Genomic DNA, 20404 nt, shown 5'->3' with positions numbered 1-20404 from the left:
AGGCAGGTCAGACTCTCAAACTAAGCGTTAGCAATTAAAGCATTTATTTTTTTTGCGATATTATGTTCTTGAAATGAGTAAAATATTTTTCCACTGTTTGTCAAATCGCCAAAAATATAGTTATCACAAAAATACCCTGAAATAGTGATATTATTTTAGGGTCATATCACCCAACCCTAATTAATATAAAAGCTGTTCCTCACTTCTCCGTTTTCATCTGTGCTCTCAGACACATCCAGAACTCTGTCCACTTCCACATAGTCTGGGTTAAAGGGCTCATCATCCATCTGAGAGCGGGAATGAAAGGATTAGTTTGTGGTGTATTTGGTGAGGTAAGCAAAAAAATCACATCACGTCATAAATTTAAAAAAAAATAAAAAATAAAAACTACTAAAAAAATAAACACCCTAGGAAAAGTATACCGAAGCAATTCAAAAAACAATCCTCCAAGTGAGAAGACGGCACAATGTACATGATTCAATTAAGCCCACCAACCAATCATCATCCCTCACTAAACAGACAGAACTCACTCTGGAACTAAACTGTATGGGGTGCTACTGGTTGCCACTGCTGCAGTGCTCTGTACTCCATAAATACAGGGCTTTGTGTGGATCAATCTGTGTCGGTTATGGTTTAGAAAATACTGGACACTACAGGAGAAGTCAGCAGGCAGGTCCTACAGTGGGAGCTTGTGTCTGATTGGCCCTGCTGAGTGTCATGGGAGGAGTCAACGGACAGTTCCTATAGAGGGAGCTTGTGTCTGATTGGTTCATTTTGGGTAGAGAGAGTAGATGGTTGTTGACATTTCTCTTCTGCAGATTCTTCCCTGCCCTATACCTCTTTGCACTTATTGGGTTCAGATATTCAGTATTATATTACTATATTTACTGACAGTGTGTTAAACAATTTTTAAAGACAGCAGTAATCTCTGATATCTGGGGACAACTCTGAGTTACCTGAGAGAGAAATATCAAATCCAAACGTATCTAAGAGCTCCTGGCCTATAAAGATAATATCTCATGTACCGAAACGCAAAATAAGCCCTGGGAAAAGATCAGTTCGAGAGCGAATGAATCACATCAGTCCAGATGTGGGAGGTGTGAGCAGGGAGGGGGAAAACCTGTTTGAAGAACAGATGCACACTGAAATATTTCAAGAAGAGAACAATCAACAATCACACCACAATAATTCAACAGCTCTGACTCCATGAAGCACCTCCATGGCCTGAGGACCGGAGGGGTGTATATGTCTTATTGTCACTGCCTGCTCAAAAACACCAACACAACCGGTCTCTCTGCCTGTCTGACTGCTTGCCTTTCTTTCTCCCTCTCTCTCTGGCTGTGTTATGCTCTTTGCATGTCTCTGGTTGTCTCATTTGGTTCTGTATATCTTTAGCAGTCTCTCTCACTCTCACTTAAGGCCGTCTTACTCTAATTGCATGCCTCGGGCTGTCTCTTTCACTATGTCTTTCACTATGTCTCACTCTGCACGTCTCTCGTTCTCTCTGCATGTCTGGCAGTCTGTCTCAGTTTCTCTCATTCTGTGTTTCTGCCCGTCTATGCCTTGCTGTCGTCCTTTCCATTTCTGAACGTCTGATGGTCTGTGTCCCTCAACCTGTCTCTCTCTCTGCCTGTATTAACGCCAGAGGATTACCCCTCATCTCTCCAGCCTCAGGACCCAGAGTATGGAGAAAACCCTGTGGAGATAAGGCCTTGGGTTTTATTGCCTGTTCAAAAACACCATAAACAAACGTAGCTAGCCTCTATTATCAGAGCAAGTGGAAAAGGAAGGAGATAAAAAAAAAAAAAGTGAAAGAAGGGAAGACAAAATGGAGGATAAACAAATACAGAGAGGCAGTCCTGACCTCGTTTATGAAGTTGCTGAGCGCCTGTTTGGCCTTGAACCTTTTGACCTTCTGATGGATTCTCTTGTCCTTCTCCAGCTCCTCGATATCTGCCCAGCGGCAGTGCAGGTAGGAGCTACACAGACAAAAACATGCTTTGTTTTTTATTTATATATATATATATTTTTTCCTTTATAGAAAACTCAGATCTGGGCCTCAGTCTGTCCTTGTCCGCGCTCCGTCCATCCATCCTTGCAACGGCCCGTACCCATCTCTCCCCTCTCAGCGTATCTAGCTGTTCCCGTTTCTCTGTATGCCTGTCTCTCTCTGCGTGACTGACTCTGTCTCTGCATGTTCCTCTTTCTTTGTATTATGCCCGTCTGCCTGCTTCTCTGCCTCTTTTGCGTTCGAGCAATATGCAACTGGCTGTGCTTCTGTCTGTCTGTTGTGGGTCCAGCTGTTCCTCTTTGTATTATACCTGTCTGTCTACCAACGTCTTTTACTTTGCATATTTGCCTGTCTGTGCCTCTCTGCATCTGTCTCCTCTCAGCCTGCCTGTGCGTCTGTGCCTCTCTATGCGCTCTTCGTGTTTACACCTCTTTCTGAAAGTGCCTGCTGGCCTGTCTCTATGTTCTGTGTTGACATGTCTGTCTGCACATTTGTCTCTGAATCTCTGCCTGTCTCTCTCTTTCTGCAAGAGTCTGTGCTATGGTTTCTGTATGTCCTTCTCTCTGCTTGCCTGTCTCTCTCCCTCTCTGATCAGGTCTAAATGCCATGCTGTGTCTCTGCACGTCTCTCTCATCTGTCAGTCCATCTCTCCTCTCTGTGCATCCCTTCAATCGCAAACAGCTTCTGAAACTCCTACTTCCTTGTTAAATAACAAACAAATAGTTGCAGGTAAAATTAGGGCCTCAATTCTGCAGCAATAAACTTCTCACAAAAAGCTCGACTCCAGCTCTGACTGTATTCCCTAACCAGCTTCATCTCCTGGTGAAGTTGGGCCGGTCCAGGGAGACCTAGTTTTAAAAAGGTTTTAGAGATTTACAGCGATCCTGTATTTCCTAAAGCGCCACAACTCTGTATTCTGCAACGTGAACGGGATACTCACAAACTCTTGAACTTGACATAGAACTCCTCCACCTCCACCTCGTCTCCAGACTCCGTCTGCGAGGGAGCAACAGGAGAGGATTAACCGGGTTTTAATGCAGTTCTGTATTTTTTTTTACTTTATAATTTTGGAGTTTGGGAGAGGCTACAAATCACTGCCGGAGGAGGACAACAAAGGGAGAGAAAAAAATAAAAAGGAACACCCCTAAACACCCCCCCCCCTCCCACACACACGACTTAAGGCCATGGTTTTTCAGGCTTCCTGTGACGGAACAGGAGGAGTTCCCGTTTCTTGGCACGCGTTGTTTTTCTTGTTGTACGTCTAGCGAAAGAGAGAGACAGACAGGAGAGAAAAGTTCCTCTCTTTGTTTGTGTGTGTGTGTGTGAGAGCTAGAGAGAGAGAGAGAGTGTGTGCTAAGAGCTATGTGGTAAAGCCTGAGTCATGAGTCATGAATCACTTCAGCCTTTCCACCGCTTGCAGGGAGCTGACCCAGGGCCTGGCTTCCTGCCAAAACCACAGCCCTAAAAACCAGCCAGACGCCAAAAAACCTACCATTTCCTCAGGCGGCAGCCCGTTTGCAGCTGCGCTACTGAGAGCTGTGTGTGTGTGCTGCGTGTGTTATTTTTGGCTGCCAGACTCTCAGCGCTGACTCTGAAAAGGTAGAGGAGTGCTGTGTGAGAGACAGAGCGTGCGCGCACTCTGGGTTTTCCTTTTGAAAGTAGAGAACGGAATCTCTCTGAGCTTTGGAGGACCCGAGCCTCACCACACCCACACTGCTGACGTCACCCATCCTGTGGGTAAGACTCAAGTGTGTGTGTGTGTCTGTGGTGTGGGGGGGGGCTCCCTGCTCAATGTCCAAAGAGTCGTCTTCATGTCCAGGACGTCCCACTGATTTCCAGTGACTTCTACATCTGCTCATGTGATTTGTAAACAGCCCCCATCACAGTCATAGTCTGGGTGGTCTGTGCTGTCCTCCGGCACGCTGCGTTGTCCAGTGAAGGCAGTATGAACAGAGACAGTGGTGGACATGTATGTCCTCATCCTCACAGTGTTGGGGAAGACTCTTTGTGAGAGACAGAGGGAGTTTAGCTAACAGATATATGCCGATTTATGTTTTTATGCGCAGAATCTACGCCACGAGAAAAGCTTCAAGTACAGCGTAGCCATGAAACTTGGTCATACACTGATGTGCACACCCAGAGAAATGTAACCAAGGTGCATCAAAAAAAACCAAACATCTCAATGACTGGTTGTTCCACAGTCCAACGAATAACGATCAAGTTGAAGAGAGATTCCTTCTCCACACTACGGAGATGCAGAGAACAGCAAATTTATGGAAAATAAACATTTCCTCAGGCATCAGTTTGGACGTCATGGATTGAATAAAAAGTGGAACAACGTACTGCTAAACTCAATACTCAGCAGGAACCAAGACGGTAAAAATTGCCAGTGCTTTACTTGTTTCTTTCCTGGTGCGGCACAAACTACTCTCCTGTCCCAAAATCACATACATTATATTTATATATGTGCATCCAGACTGTTAGGGAGACAAGAAATTGAACGCTCTATATAAATTATCTGACACAGTTTCACTTAAATTTTCAATTCTGAAAACTATTTTATTACCTACACTGTGCACTACATAGGGTGGAGTAAGATATTTCAGATCCAACCGTAGTGGTTTGGCGGTGTAAATGCAGAGTGATGCAAAGGTTACGATAGACTCTGCATTGATAATTCATTTTGACAGGACTGTACTGAAATAAATGGGAAGGGGGAGGTTTCCTAACCTCCTCCAAAAGTTATAGTGCAGTTTCTGCAGTGCATAGCCCACAGTAGCGACGAGAAGCTCTACCCTCCGTTACAGCTCAGTGCAGATTTAAAAAGTGTTCCTTTAAGGTGGAACTGGAAATATACTGAGTATAATCAGTTAAATGTGGGGGATAAAAATATTTAACCCCAGGTTTAATGGGTACAAAGCTTACAATGATTAGATTGTGTCGTGACAATATGCAAATGAGTCTAAGCAATGACTAAATGGACCAGGTATGCTAAGGACAGGTGTGTTTAACTGGATCAAGTCATTAATAAACCTGAGTCCACATGGTGGTCAAATCTGATCCATTTCAGGTTTTCTTTAAGGCTTTTGCAATAGAGCTATATTTAAAGCTCCAACATCTCCATCAACACTCTTTAGATGAGCTCTGATTCAGGGTTTAGGGGTCTGTAGTTGAACAGGTCAATGTCAATGACCACTCACTTGTTTCTTAGCCATCCGCATTCCCATGATTTTCTCCACCACAGGCCCCTCTGCATCAGGAACCTCCTAAACACACAGGGGCAAATCAATGAGGAAACATGCCTCCAGGGCAGGAACACAGGTGTGACATCAGCAGATTTCCACATCTTGTATACAGCAGTTAGCACTGAGTACACTGATTGGCTGAAGAGGTCTAACCAGGCAGTGTGTGATAAAAACATTTCTTGCCACAATCACTGCTTTATGAACAATGGCTCAGGCTCTTGCAGCTATTACCACACTTCCCACTCTTTAGGACCAACTTAAAAATGCATTTGAAAGTGGTTTTACGTTCAGGGGCCACCTTAAATATGCATCAGTTACATTCCAGTACCTCTATAAACATTGCTGGAATTTATGAATCACATTCTAGTGCCTCCATTTGACCTTAAAAAAATGCTGCAGTTACATTTTGACATCTCAAATCCAGCTTAACCACCATTTCGCTACAATCTTGTAAAGACAATCAACTGTAAAAGGCACAGCAGTTGTTCTGGTGCCTCCATTCCACTTTAAATACTGCAGCATTTACCGCCTACAAACACTGGTTCACCTTAAATGTTGTATCAGTTGCACCTCCACTTCAGAAACACAAGTGCTGTAGAATTTAAGGTGCATGAGAAGAACCAACTGCACTATTTAAGGTGGACTAGCAAGAAGAACAAATGCTGGTGAATAAGGAGCCAAAAAATATTAATAGCTTAGAACTACTTTCTTGGTGGAAGGATGTGTCGATATTTCTCACACATTGCTGAGAGGGCACTGACCGTCTGCTCTGAAGTGGTGGAGGGAGATTTGGGTCCTGGTGAATCATCTCCATCATCCTCCACGTCAGAAATCCTGAATTCCAGGTCCTCAGTGTAACGTTTTCTCTTCACCTGCCGACTTGAGCGCCTTTTCTGTGGACACACACACACACACACACCCCTCATGATTGGTTGAAGTGAGATGTTCAAATCCCTGTTAAAGATTATGCTCCACAGAGAGGGGGTTGCAATATTTTAATAAAAATTTAGTATACAATCTGATACATTAAGGCTACTAGGCATCAGTATAATAGCTGTTTCATAATGTGAAGTATCACCAGGAAAATTATGGACTGCACCTTTAATTGGTAGGTAATGAGGTTTGGACAGGGCTGGAATTTTAATGGTTGAAAGACTTTTTGCCTCTTTTTAAAGAGACACATTATGAAAATATTATGCATATGCATATTAAAATGTCAATCTGGAGACCACCAACCCACACACTGAAACAGTTTGTGCTGCCTAAGTCAGAAAACATGGGATAAAATGAGTCGTTCTGATTCTGCTCCACTTCTGATGTCAAGTGTAGAGACTTTGGACAAACTCAGGCGAGGGGGCAGGGGAATATTTATCACAGGCCTGGACCCGAGTTCATGAGAGTGCAAAGACTAGGTTAAACGCAGCAAGACAGACAAGTGCAAAGAAATAAGAGCACTGAGTGAAAATGGAGAAAATGACAATGGAGAAGAAAGAGAACTGAAGAACCAGAGCTTTTGCTCCTCATTCCTCACTGCTGTGAGCATGGGTCAGGATATTATCATTTAAAGGAACAGGTAAAGGAAGCACTGAAAGCGGGGGTTCAGAACAGGGTTGTTTAGACAGGGGGAGAACGCTGCTGTGGGGCTTGTGGGGTTTTGACCAAAGCAGGTCACAGACGTTTCATTAGGAACCAGAACTGTGATCCAATGTGTATCTGTGCCTTTACCATGAACCGTGTTAAAACGCACACACCAAGTAGAAGCAATCCTCTTTAACCGAACTGTGTCACAGGCTAATCAGAAATTACAGTCATCCAGTCACACCCCTGACCCCGACAGGAGGCTGATGGAAATTCCTCTGTGCCAAGAGATTTTTTTCAGTTCGGTCACTGTTCCACTTTTATTCCACTTCCTACTAATCCACTCCACGTGTGTCAGATGTTTCCTATAAAACCATATCCACAAGAATCCAACCTATTCCTACCTTTTTACCTAGTCCCAAAACCTACTGATCTCCCAGAGTAGGCAGTATCTCTGTAGGCAGCTATTTAAGTTGGCAGCGCTCTAACAGTTATCTGTCCTCATAAGGCAGATTGAGAAGTTGTAGTTGGAGAGTAATTGTGTCATGACTTGTTCCTACCCCACTGCTCACAACCAGTGTTTACTTCCCTCAGCGTCTAGCGTCACCTCAGTGTGGTGGAGTCCAGTCTTCACGATTTTAATCTTTGCTCTGGGAGAAGAGCAAAATAAATGGGAGTTGTGCTTGCACTGCGTCAGTACCTTCGCTGTTGAGGAACGATTTGATGTTGCCTTAACATTCTGCCAGATTAAGGTATCTTAGTAGACCCATTGACAACGGTAGCAATGTAATCCAAACAGGTTAACATTTTATAATTTATTATTTTTGTCTTGAAGAAACTGCAAAGCAATTTGATAAACATGTATTAAAAGGTGCTATACAAATGTAGATTGTAATTATTTAAACACCATCAGTATAAACAAGAATCCAGCGCATTTTAGCTTTAGATTATGATAAAAGAAAGTAGCAAACATACACAGACACATCATAGACTTCACAAAAACAAATGACATTAGCCTGAAACTGTTGCACCTTTAGAGGGCGACTGAGTCATGTTTGTTTCTTGAGCTGGAGCTGTCAGTTCGAAAAAAACAGTATTATATTGTTATTGCAGTTACTAATACTGCATTAAATTTAAATTAAACTTTAACTGCGCTAACTGTTTTATATAAGGCTTTTGTAGTACACCTAGTAAGGTAAGAATCAGAGCTCTATATCCTATGCTCTTTCTCAAGTTACATAGTGCAGTCTCTGCAGTGCTGAACCTGGAGATACAAAGAGGCTCTACCCTCCCTATTACAGCTAAGTGAAGCATCACAATCATTTTGAAGCTGGAATTTTAAGGTAAAAATACTACCTAATGTTGCTTTAACTGCCCCAACATTCAAAATATCTCTCTGTAAACACTCTAGGTATTTAACAATGGGGTTTGAATCCGAGGCCAATCAGGAGATGTGCCTTTTCTTAAACACAATATGGGCAATTCAAAACAATAACAATCCCCTTCCTCTACAACGCCGGCCATGCGCGGCACCCGTGTTGACAGTGTCTGGTCCACAAAACAAAAGGAGAGCAGCCAATGGGCGAGACTGCCCAAGATCTGCTCCAGAACAGAGAGGTGCAGATGGTCTGATTTGGCTGATCCTGAGCACAGCAGGCCACAGAGTGGCACCCAGGCAAACATCCAAAGAACAGTGGACAGAGAGGTGTAGAGCGAAGGAGAGGGACAGATACAGCATTGCTTAAAGGAGGGAGACGGGAAGCTGCTTAAAAACTAGTTATTCCCTACTGTGAAGGAGGGGGAATGGACACTCGGGGGAATAAGGCCCCAAGCATCCGACGCCAGTGTGAGGAACAGTGAGTGATGTTACAAAAGGAGGAAGAGACATCAAAATGCTCAATGCCTAGCACCAAGAGGGGTCCCAATCCTTGAGAATTAACCTGTAAAATATTCTGGCTGCAGTGAAACCCTAAATTACCTGGACACCATCGTCGTCCTCTTCCTCGGGGGAGGGTGGAGGTGTTTTCTCAGTGTCGGAAGTGATGGACGACTCTCTCTTGCGCTTGCCGTCCTTCTTGGTGCTGCTCTCTGTCTCAGACTTCTTAGCGCTGTGTGAAAGAGTGACAATCAGTTAAACCCAAAAACAATAGGAGAAAACTGTTCATTTCAAATTTAATTTAATAATAACCTGCTGTTTGCAGTATACTGTCATAAATTTGGCATCCTCCAACATCGCACCCAACTTTTCGCCCTCTCTAGCACCTGCACCACAGAGTCTGTCTTTCTCTCATATACCTGTATCCTGTTTTTGGCAGGTGTCCAAAAATATTCGCTAGGGAATTGGACTACATGGGTAAAAAGCTATTTCTGCACTGAAATCTCTGCTCATTCTCAAAAAAAAAAAAAAGAAAGAAAACGAGAGACATCAAAAGGAGAGAAAAAGGGCAGTGGAGTAATACATAAAAAAAAGTATAAATAAAGAAATAAGTCAAAGCAGAAAGAGAAAAAAAATCTAAGCGAGAAAGGGAAAATGAAAAAAGAAATAGACTAAATAAAGAATGAAAAGTATGGAAGCAGCAGAACAAAAACAGTAAATGCAGAGAAAGACAAACTAGAGACAGAAAGAGGCGCCCTGTAGTGTCAAGGAGAGACTCCTGATCCAGTTCTGGGAGAGTCTCCATACCGGAGTTTAGCTAAAGCCCTGGAGGCTTGGGGCCTCGTCTCCTTTCATTCGCTCGCCAAGAGCAATCACATCGCCGTGGAAACCGCACCCACGTGACCCGCGCCCACGTGACCCGCACCTGTCCCTCTGGCTGGACGCCACTCGCTAAAGCCATCTGCTTCCCTCCGTCAGGGTCTCTTGCCTGCCCTCACTCCTCCCTCCCTCCCCCGCTGTCCCTGTCTCTCTCTGGAGCACCTGCAGCACAGAGCCTGGCTCACTCTCTTCCCGTCTGTCTCATTCTCTTCTCTCCCCGTCTCTCTCCATCCATCTTGAGCACCTGCAGCTCAGAGCCTCGCACACTCTCTCCATGTCTCATTCTTTTCTCTTCTCTGTGCTGCAGGTGAGAGGGTGTGATAGAGAGCCTTGAGCTCACACTTGTTCTCTTCTCTCCTCTGTCTCATTCTCTCAAGCAACTACAGCAGGGCTCACACTCAACTACAGCAGAGCCTGCTTCATTCTCCGTCTGACTCATTCAAGCTCCTCTCAAGCACCTGGCTCACTGTCCACCATACAGCTCATCTCTCTTACACTTTCCCCTTGGTCTGTCTGTGTCTCTCTCATTCTCTTCTTTCTGCCCTCTGTCTCTCTCTCAAACACCTGCAACACAGATCATGGCTCATACTGCCCTCCTCCTTCACCTCCCCCCCTTGTCTCTCCCCGTCATTCTTCTCATCCCCACCTCTGTCTCTCCCACACCTGTAGCACAGAGTCTAGCTTCTCTCTCAGGGTGGGTCTTTCTCCTGCCCCTCTGGTTTTCAAAGAGTCACTCCCCAGCAAACAAGCCAGGATAGAAAGAGAGGAAGGAAAGAAATAAAAAGAAAAAAGGGAGAAAGACTGACAAAAACACAAAAGGCTGAAGAGAATGAAGAGAAGCATGAGGAGAGGTAGAAAGGATGGTGCACTCGTTCATGTTTTTTTTTTTGTAGGCCTGACCTTTCTGAATAAACCGCAGCGATCAGGGAGCAGCTTGAAGCCGCAAAGGGAGAGAGGCACCGCTGTAGAGCTCTCTCTCCCTCTATGATGGGTCAATCAGAATAAGATGTGACATCACAAGCACAGCTCAACGGAACCAGGCGTCAGGCTCGAAAACTGCACGACATGGCACAGCGTACAGAAATGTCATGGTGCAATCTACACAGCGAGCTTCAAGCCTCTACGTAAACTAAGCGCTGACCAATCAGAAAACAGCTCAAAAAAACCAACCGCTGACCAATCAGAAACCAGTTAAAGACATCACCTAAAATGTGGGAGTGTCTAGGAGGAGAGTAGAAAGTGTAAGTGCGCTCTATTTCAAATCGCTCACATCTCTTGGTGTTGAGCCGTTTATCCCACGCCATATCTCACCTTATAAGGAATCATGCCACTTCTTTGGAGGTGGGGCCAACTATATAAACGTGTGCGCCAGAGTTGTTTGGGACTGAACACAGGTCCATCATCAGTTCAGACAGATCAGTAGAGTTTGTTCCTTGTGTTTCATTGCACACTAATCCAAGGAATGTTTAAATCTCTTCAAAAGACAACAGCGTAATTTTACAGAGCTGCCATTGTGTGTCGAAAAAAAAAAAAAAACGTGACCTCTGCTCTGATTTTACAGATAGAGAGTTTGTGCTGGATGTCTGTATTGCATGGGGTAGTGTGACGACTCCCTGGACAATAAGCACTCTGCAAGGTTTACACGCCACAGTTTAGTTCCTACTCTGCTCACAAGGAACCATGAGAGAGCAGGGACTAAAAAAAGAACCCGGTTCCAGGACAAGGTTTACAGTGGAAATAAAGAATCTGGGTATTGTTATTAAACAAAATATTGCGATACAAATATGCATTACCCACCTCTAATGCAGACACACCAGGATGTATGTTTGTGTGTGTATACATACATTATATTACCTATAAAATAAATAAAGAGAGCTGGAGTGTGTAATTGGCATTAGGAATTATGGGGGGAGTAGGGGGCAGTGCTCAGCGCTGATTTCCATGAGCCCCGCTGCTCTTAGAAAGAAAGAGAGAGAGAGAGAAAGACACACACACACAAATATTAGATCTGGACCCACCCAAACACACACACCAGAGAGGGAGGGAGCGCGCACCACACAGAGAGAGAGAGAGGGAGAGCGAACCACACACACACACACAAGGAGGAGAGGGCCAGGGGGTTAATGGGACACCTGCCGCTGCCGGTGAGATGACTCATCTTCAACTGGACACCCCCCCCATTCAACGCCGCATCCAACCCCCAACACACACGCAGCTGCTCCCTTACACACTGTTTACACTCCTTAGCTCTTTCGCAGTCTCCATCACGCGACTGTTAACGTAAACAGAGACACACAGGCAGGGGGCGGGGGGGCAGGGAGAAAAACGCCCAGGCTGTAATTATACACACACGTACACAAACACACACGTACAGAGGGGCAGAAGGCAGTTACATTTACTCCAGTGCATGTCCTTGATCATATTTTGTACCTGGGTTGGGAGTGTTCACTTTTATTTGCACCATACTGGTCTAAAGGAAAAGATGGGACATTGTGGCTGAATGCCATCGGATCCTCACAGCAGTCATCAGTGAGGTCAGGTGCTGATGTTGAGGATTTGGAGGGAGCTACATTTCATCGCTCCAGAGAACACAGCTCCACAGCTTTGCACCCCTCCAGCCCACACTCGCTTTTCCACTCATTTACTGACGTGAACAGTGTGATGTCACCAGCAGAGGAGACGAAGAAGACAAGAGAGGGGTCTGAATATCGTTTGGGAATCTGGGGGCTAGATAGGGGAAAAGAAAAAGAAGAAATAGAGAGAGGTACAGGGTAACTTGCAAAGTGGGACAGTGAGAAAAACAGTACAGAAAACGAAGTGAAGGGATGAGTATTAGAAGACTAAAGAGATAGCAAGCAAGAGAGTAGTGTTTGCCGTAGAACATAGAAAGATGCAAAAATGAAGAATGAGGAAAAGGGACAGGTATTTTAAAGAGAATAGAGAGAAGACAAGATAAAATGCGACAGAGTTGAAACAGAAGAGAGAAGGAGAAGAAGGATGAGAGGGTTAGAAGGGAAAACAAGAAATGAGGAAGAGAGACTAGTCACGAGGGTGAGATGGACAATGAGAAACAGGTGAGACAGGAAAGACAAGAAACGTGACAGAAGAAAATGGAAGGTGACCAGAGTGAGAGGAAGAACATGATAGAAACAGAGGGCAAAGGAAAGAAAGGCCTGCATAAATTGCATGAAACTAGGAGAGATGAGTGAAAGAAAGAGGGGAGAGAATGACAGAGACAGAGAAAAGGAGAGACACACAGGGAGGGGTGATGGTGAGGTGTTGTGGATTGAGGAAGGTCACTCTCACTGTGGAAATCACTCAATTACTCCCCATCACTGAGAGTGGGTTTATTACAGAGATCAACACACACGCGTAGCTATAAGCTACTAGCTCTGCTGCTAATAAACTCACACCTAAGTGAACCTGAGCAGAATCTGGGGGGGCTCCAGCTACAGCAGAGATCACATTTGTTTTTATCAGATTCTGATCAGCAGCTTGTAAAAGTTACGTTGCACAAAACAGTAAATACCAGTAGAGAAGGTACCATGCAGTGGAAAAGCAACTTAAAGCAGTACCAAAACCAAATTCACTTTAAAGTCATCACCACAGGCACCTCATACCGCCGACCTTCTAGAGAAACAAAGCCTTAAGACGCCAGAGAGAAAAAGTGCAGTGTTAACTTGGGCTTGAACTTTTATCAGCTTACTAAACAATGCCTGTGCAGCCCAAAGCCCTTTCATATGCACAGTGTGTCTGGGGGGGGGCATTCTTTGTCTTTAGCATACTCTGGCTTTGATGGCAGGAGACTCGTGGCCTTCCTCTCCCTCAGGGCCGACGCAGGGGGTGGTTTAGAGCGACTCTGACGCGAGGACTCTGACCGCTTTGGTTTCTCTTTGGCTTCTGAGGATGAAGCTAGTTTCTGATCACCAAAGCAGGAAAACAAGCCCTCATGAAGAGCTTCCCAAAGTGACCCCTGGTGGGACGGGGTGCCCAGAAGGCAGGGAGGGATAAGATGAGAGAAAAGAAAAAGAAAACGAGCTAGAGGAAAACGAGAAAAAGAAGTTAGATGCTGAGTGATCACTCTTACACTCTTCAGCACTGTCCTCCTCTCTGCATTGTCTTTGAGGTTCAATGTCACATGAAACTTATTTTTTTCCCCTTCTAGACCCTGGAGGACGAGGAGGACAAAACGAGGAGGAGGAGCTTAAGCTGTTTGAGGACAAACAAGAGTCAAGAACTGTAGGGGTTGTGGTGTTTAATAAAGCAGGATTTCTCAGCTGAGCCAAAAGCAGAATATTTTATGCTTCCTCAAACTTGACGTATTTCCGTGTGAAACTCTGAATATACTCGGAAGACGGGAAATAACTGAGGGTGGAGTGAGATTTTATCCTTTTATCCATCGGAACTTGACTAGATTGGAGAGGGAAAAAAAAAAAATAATATATATATATATATATATATATATATATATATATATATATATATATATAATGCATTCCACATTGTTTACTCCAAGGCAGAGGTAAGGAAAAGCAGAGGTTAGGGAGGACAGTCAGCTGGAAAAGCAGAAGAACTGAAAAAGATGACAGTCAACTCAGGGAAGCTGGAGGTGTAGAGGTCTAAGCCTTGTCCTTGTCAGGAGGTATGTGGTTCAAACCCCAGGGAGACCTCAGCTGTCCGAAGCAGAGGCAGAGTCTGAGTTTTAACATTTATGTTCTTGCTCAATTCTATCTTTCACTGCTGAATTTACATAAACTCAAATGCCAGTTCATAAAAGAAAAACTCCCTTAACTTCTTAAGATCAAAGTTGAGATTTTTTTTAATCAGTGTCAATTTTACTTAGTTTTTAAAGTATTAATTTTCTTAAAAAAATTATAATTTAACAAGGTTAAAAGAGGAGCTTGTTTTAAAAATGCTGTTAGTTTCAGTGAAAAACATTTCTTTTTGAAAATGTAACTTTTTTCATTAATATGGAAGACGCTATCTCAATATTTTGATATATTATCTCATTACGTGGAGATACTAAGTCAAAAAATTGGGATACAATCTCATTGACTTAAAACCCCAATGATGAGATATAATGAATAGGTATCTGAAAAAAAATAAGGTAGCAACTTGCATATTAATGGGGGACGCTTCCATAGAAATAACAGCAAACTTTACCTGTATTCAATTAAATCAGTGCACTCAGTTCAGTAATTTTCCAGTAAACTAGAATGAAAAATTTTTATAAAACAACCCAGTTAATGTTGCATCATTTTTAAAACATCCGGGCACTGGATGTTATTTTTGCTTCAGAATAATGAGGACGCATCGGTTCGCGATTCACCAACGAGAACTCCCATCATTCAACGCAGCATCACAAAATTCAGCAAAAAAATGTGACGATTACAAGTAAACAAAAAATAATAATAATAATTTAAAAATACAAGCAAACTAATCACTCATTTACATAAAAATTAGTGTAAATCAAACAACCAGATTTCTGTTGTGTCAAAGCGAAACCTAGTGGTCTGGATGGATTAGAGATTTTGTTGTGCCCATGTGGGGACTCTGTGGAGAGTAAACAGGTTCATTCTCAGAGTTTCGTTTTTATTTTTAATTACTTTAAATATTAACCGCTATGTTCAGAAGGTAAAGACAGGAAAAGACATGATGAAGACTCCCTTTACGGGATCAAGTGTTTTGCCTAACCTCTTTGTGAAATACCCCCCTCAGGGTGGGTGCAACTCACATGTAGACTCACTCACTCTCTCTCGCGCTCTCATTCACACGTGTTGCTGCACTTCCTCTGCAACCACCACTGTTGTGGTTTTAGCAGATCTGAGTGTACAGGATGTACTTATGAGATAACCTGCGCCTCTGCGTCAATGCTAGATCAAATCGGAGGGCCGGCGTAGCCAATGGTTGTGAACTGCACTGGTGCTGTTATAGAGGGGGAAGAAGAGAGGGAGGAAATAAAAAATAAAAAAAGAGAAAGAGAGAGAGTAAGGTCTCGGTGTCTAAGAGGGGATTTGCTGTAGTTGCTTGGGAACCTGCCAATGAATTGAGGATGAGAGAAGGGTATTTGCATTGCAAAACACTTTAGTCTTTGCGCTAGGGGACGGAGCCAGAGAGACAGACAGACACACACACACACACACACACACACACACACACACACACACACGGTTATACTGTGGCGGAAGGAGACTGGGAAGTGTTTGATGGCTGCGTGTACAAAAACAAACCTGAGCACACCCGTGTGCAGCGTGTAACCCCTGGGTGTGGTCCTACAACACGGCACAACGACTATTTATAGTGTTACCTTCCCGCCGGATAAGAAACGGCAACAGAAGCAAGGTCAAAAACCACTTTGAAAATCAGAATCAAAAAGATGTCTGTCTCGTCTGTTCTTTCTCTTTACCCCGAGTCCCCTTGGTTTACAGCATTCCCCCCCAATCACAGCAACGTTTAAAAGCAAGCAACATTAAGTCACTCATCTCAAATGTTTTAAAAAGTAGACCTTATTTATCAGCACTTTTAGAGCTGGACTTGAATATTAATACTCAGTTTTAATTTTGAGATGTGGCTAAAATGTAGATTATCGATAAAGAAAAATGGCTCCAAACACAAAGCTCTGCTCCTGGAAACCCCCCACTCCACCCGTATTCGCACTCATCGACAACTCTTGTACGGATGAAGCCTAATATACCACCCACTTACAACATCGTGTGTCAGATTCGTACCTAAAATTAAACCATCTCAGCTGTGGTCTGATGTTATGATTTTCTGAACAACCTGACTGACAAACGCTGGTGAAGAAGTCCCTTTTGTGCTTTGCAAATTCCCCTCCACTGTTATAGTGGGTAGCTTTAGGCCTGCAGGTTGTTTACCGGCTACGGTGCCTTTGAGGCTGATTATACCCTACACCTGCTTGAATCCAGGGAGATAAATCAGGGCCTAATTGGAGTCTGGAGCAGTTGCACATGAAGCTAAAGTGACCATGTCCAATGCCAAGTCTGAGACTGTTATAAACATACGCAGAACAGGGTTGTGGAGCTGTGGGAACAGTCTGAGTGCCAGAACTGATCCTACAGCATCAGTACCTGCCCTTGCCAGTGTTTATGTGAAGGCTGACTGCTATCAACCCTTCACAGATGTGTTCCAACACCTTCCCAGATGAGTAGAGCGTGTCTGACAAGTGCAGAAGAACACTTTCCTAATCAGCACACTTCACATGGAAGGACAAATGTACTTTAAGTATATTTGTGTGTCAAAATACCAGCATCAAATGCCAAATACCACCTTAAAACCCTTTCAGCGCATGGCCCCTTTAAGAGAGCTGATAAGAGAGCTGGGGAGGTATTCATAGCATCTGAAAAATGGCAAGAGGTGGGGGTTGACCGAGCCAAATGACAAAGGCTAATCACATGTAAGACTTGCAGGGCTCTGCTCTGCCATGCGGATTCAGCCTACTAGCCCACTTTTTAGGTGGGTGGAGCTTTTCAGGAGTGAGGAGTGGGGGTAAAAGAGGGGCTGCCGCTTGGGGTTCAACCCGCCCCCCAGGAGTGTCCAATACGAGAGCAGATCTGGCTCAATCCAGGCCAGCATGATTAATGACACGTCCTGATGGGCTAACTACCATTATGTGGCATTCTGAATAGCGAGAGAAGCCCCCCCACCCCACCCCCACAGTCGCTTTTCCTCAGCCTCTTCCTCCCCCCCTTGAGATGACCTACTGCTCCTCTCACTGTGTGCTGCTAAACGCTCGCTCTGGCCCCACCCTCTTCCTCTAGAGATGAAAGAAGTGGTGGAGTGGCAGGGTGGAGGAGGGGGTGGTGTTACGCATTCCTCAGCAAGCTCATATTACCACCTTCACCAGAGCAGGGGCAAGAGAGACGGCTAATGCATTTTCCGTCTCGATCCATGGCTGTTTGAAAGAGCTCTGTGTGTGTCTCCACCAGTATATGAAATGCAGAGTGTGCCCAAGTTGGTTTAGGGCTGCTTTTCCTAAGCATTCATGGTTTTTACACCCACTACACAAGAGCACTAGAGCCTGAAGAGAGCTGCACAAGCTTAAGGTCCCCATGCTCAATGCCAAGTATTGGCAAGGGGGGTGTAGAGCTCTCAGCGCAGTGGATCCACACACAAACACACACCAATAACTCCCTACTTAAAGCTATATAGAGTACACCAATCAATCACAATTACAGACCATTGTCCACCTGTTGCTCTGCATACATTGTTAGCACACTTTCCCCTTGTTCATCAATGCTTAGGACCTCCACGGAGCAGGTGTGATTTGGGTGGATCATTCTCAGAGCTGCAGTGATACTGACATGGTGGTGGGTATAGTATTGTGTTGTGCTGGGGTGAGAGTGAGAGTATCAGACACAGCAGTGCTGCTGGAGTTTATAAACCCGTGTCACTGCTGGAATGAGAAAAGTCCACCAACCAAAAACATTCAGAACGATAAACCACAAAATCATACATGCTCTGAAAGTGGATTGAGAGTGTAGAGGGTGACTTTAATGTTGCGGCTGATCCTGACTTCCCTAGAGATCTATTCCACCAAATATGGACATATAAAAAAACAAGTTGACCAGTTCTACAAATCCTGGAGTCTGGGCTGTTGCTGGAAGCCACCATCCGCACTAGACGGTACCAGACGACCTAGAAAACACAACCACGGCTCAGTGAACCGCATGATCACATGACCATCAGCGTGTCTCATTGAACTGGACGCTTGGGGGGGCGGGGGTTGGGTTCAAGACCAACTGGTCATGTGACCAGGCTTCACACTCGCTTTAAGGTCACGGACCAGTGTGCCGCACACATGCTGTTTCAACCCAGTCTTTTCAACCTCAGAACACCCAAACTCTGCTAAGAGTGTCACTATAGCAGTACTGTCAGAATACACACATTAAAAGCACAGGAGTTTAACACTAACAAATGAGCCAAAATGACATGTTAGCAGTTTTATCAAGCAATGTGCTGCTGTTGAGTTCAGAAAGTAGATCACATTTAGTTTATGCTGAAATTAATTTGAATTTGAGAGTTGCAGCGTTAAAATTATTCATTTGTGTTTTTACTAAAAATGTCCTGTTCTGAATCAGTTGGTCTTACGTGGTGTGAAAGTGGGACATTAATGGAGAGCATCAACGTGAAGTGCCAGAATTAGACCAAGACCAGATCCTGAGGTTTGGACCTTCGCTGGGGGGGACATTAAAGCAACTGAATGTCACTGCTATTTACCTGTGAACCGCCTACAACCTGCACAATACACAAGCACACCACATACCTGGGCTTCTTGGCGCTCTTGGGCTTGGGCGTCTTAACCTTCTTCTCTTTAGGTTCCTTGGGTTCTTTGGGTGTTTTGGGAGTTTTCGGGGTTTTGGGAGCCTTGGGCTCCTTCTCCTTTGGTCTCTTTTTGCTCTTCTTTTTCTCCGGAGGAGACTGGTCCGTGGGACAAAGCCCCGTATCTCCATCATCCCAGAGTCCCGCTGCACTGGGCTTAACGACTTCGTCCTTCCCGTCAAGTTCCGGAGTCACCTTCGCTTTCTTCTTCTTCTTCTTTTTTGGCTTCTGTTCACTCTCCATCTGCTGTGCGTCACAGGCACCCAGCTGCAGGTTCAATCCAGAACCAGGGGTCTTGCCAGGTGTGGTCATTTCTGAAGGGGGATCCGATGGGGAACACTGCCAGAGAAAAGAATACGACACATTTATGTTTGTAGGAAATGGACAGGAACTAAAACACAAACAGGCCCAGACTCATCGGAGGGGGACCCATGGAGGGACCCAGGAATTAACCCAGGGTTACAGGTGTGAAAGAGCTTTAGGCACTGCTTCTAAATGCAGGAAGACATTTGTCGTCAGAGAAAAACAAGGAGCCGAACACATTTGAGTTTAAACTTGTGAAAATGTTTGCAGAAATGCACTCATGTAGAAATCCTCAACAGCTCGTGCTCTAGGACAAGGAACCAGAAGCAGCTGTACCCAAAAAAAAATTCTGATGCCAAAAGCAAATTCTCTAGAGGCTACTTTAAAATACGGGTTCTGATAAACAGTAATGAACACAGTGACTAGAGTGTGAATGGATGCATCTCAACCAGGTAAGATTGCTTGATCATGTTACTAAATAAGATAGAGAGGACTGTATCTGACAAGTAACTGGTATCTAGAATCCTAAAACACATGTCCAAAACTAGGTCACAACCACTTACCAGTCCGAGACCAAAAAGAACTGGTATCATATCAGTACCTGGTATATAGAGCCTAAAAACACACCACCCACTGGTACTTGGGGTTGAAACCTAACAAAGCACTGGTACTGGACGAGTACCAAGAATCCAAAAAAGCACCAATACTGCACAAGTAGTTGGTATCAAGAACCCAAACAAAGCACCAGAAATAGACTCCTATTTAATATTTCTAGTCCTAACTTGGTGCCAAGTACCATTTAATATCACCTCAGAGTCCGAACACAGCAGTGGTACTGAACCACAACTTGGTACTGGACAGGAATTAGGTTCTGGACTAGACCCGGGTACCAAGGGACATAAACAGGGAACTGATGCTGGACCGGTACTGGGTACAAAGGAAACTAGCAGAGCACTGGTACTGGACTGGAAATTTCTTCTGGGCTAGAACTGCATAAAAGACTTAAGAGCACTGGTTTCCGGAACTGGGTTCTGGACAAGAACTGGGTCCCAACTAAACACTGGTTCTGGACCGGAACTTGATATGAAGGGACCTAAGGTACTGGACTGGTACCAGTGCCTTGATATCAACAGTTCTACTGTCGCAATTGTACTGTACAAGACTCATTTTTAC

General features: G+C 44.4%; 1 protein-coding gene across 1 annotated transcript in view; it reads right to left on the bottom strand.

Moving 5' to 3' along the window:
- The window catches only part of chd7 (chromodomain helicase DNA binding protein 7), an 86679-nt gene that overhangs the window by 33081 nt on the left and 33194 nt on the right, over positions 1-20404 (bottom strand). The window contains exons 6-12 of the mRNA XM_066662354.1: positions 18873-19267; positions 8813-8942; positions 6018-6149; positions 5212-5277; positions 2952-3007; positions 1865-1979; positions 204-287 (exon numbers count right to left, since the gene is read on the bottom strand). Coding sequence (XP_066518451.1) covers positions 204-287; positions 1865-1979; positions 2952-3007; positions 5212-5277; positions 6018-6149; positions 8813-8942; positions 18873-19267 — 978 coding nt within the window. The remainder of the gene's footprint in view (positions 1-203; positions 288-1864; positions 1980-2951; positions 3008-5211; positions 5278-6017; positions 6150-8812; positions 8943-18872; positions 19268-20404) is intronic.

This window comes from Hoplias malabaricus, chromosome 1 (assembly GCF_029633855.1).
Source record: "Hoplias malabaricus isolate fHopMal1 chromosome 1, fHopMal1.hap1, whole genome shotgun sequence".
In the NCBI taxonomy this organism is placed as follows: Eukaryota; Metazoa; Chordata; class Actinopteri; order Characiformes; family Erythrinidae; genus Hoplias; species Hoplias malabaricus.
Note: the sequence above shows the minus strand (reverse complement) of the source record. Positions and strands in the feature narration are given on the sequence as shown.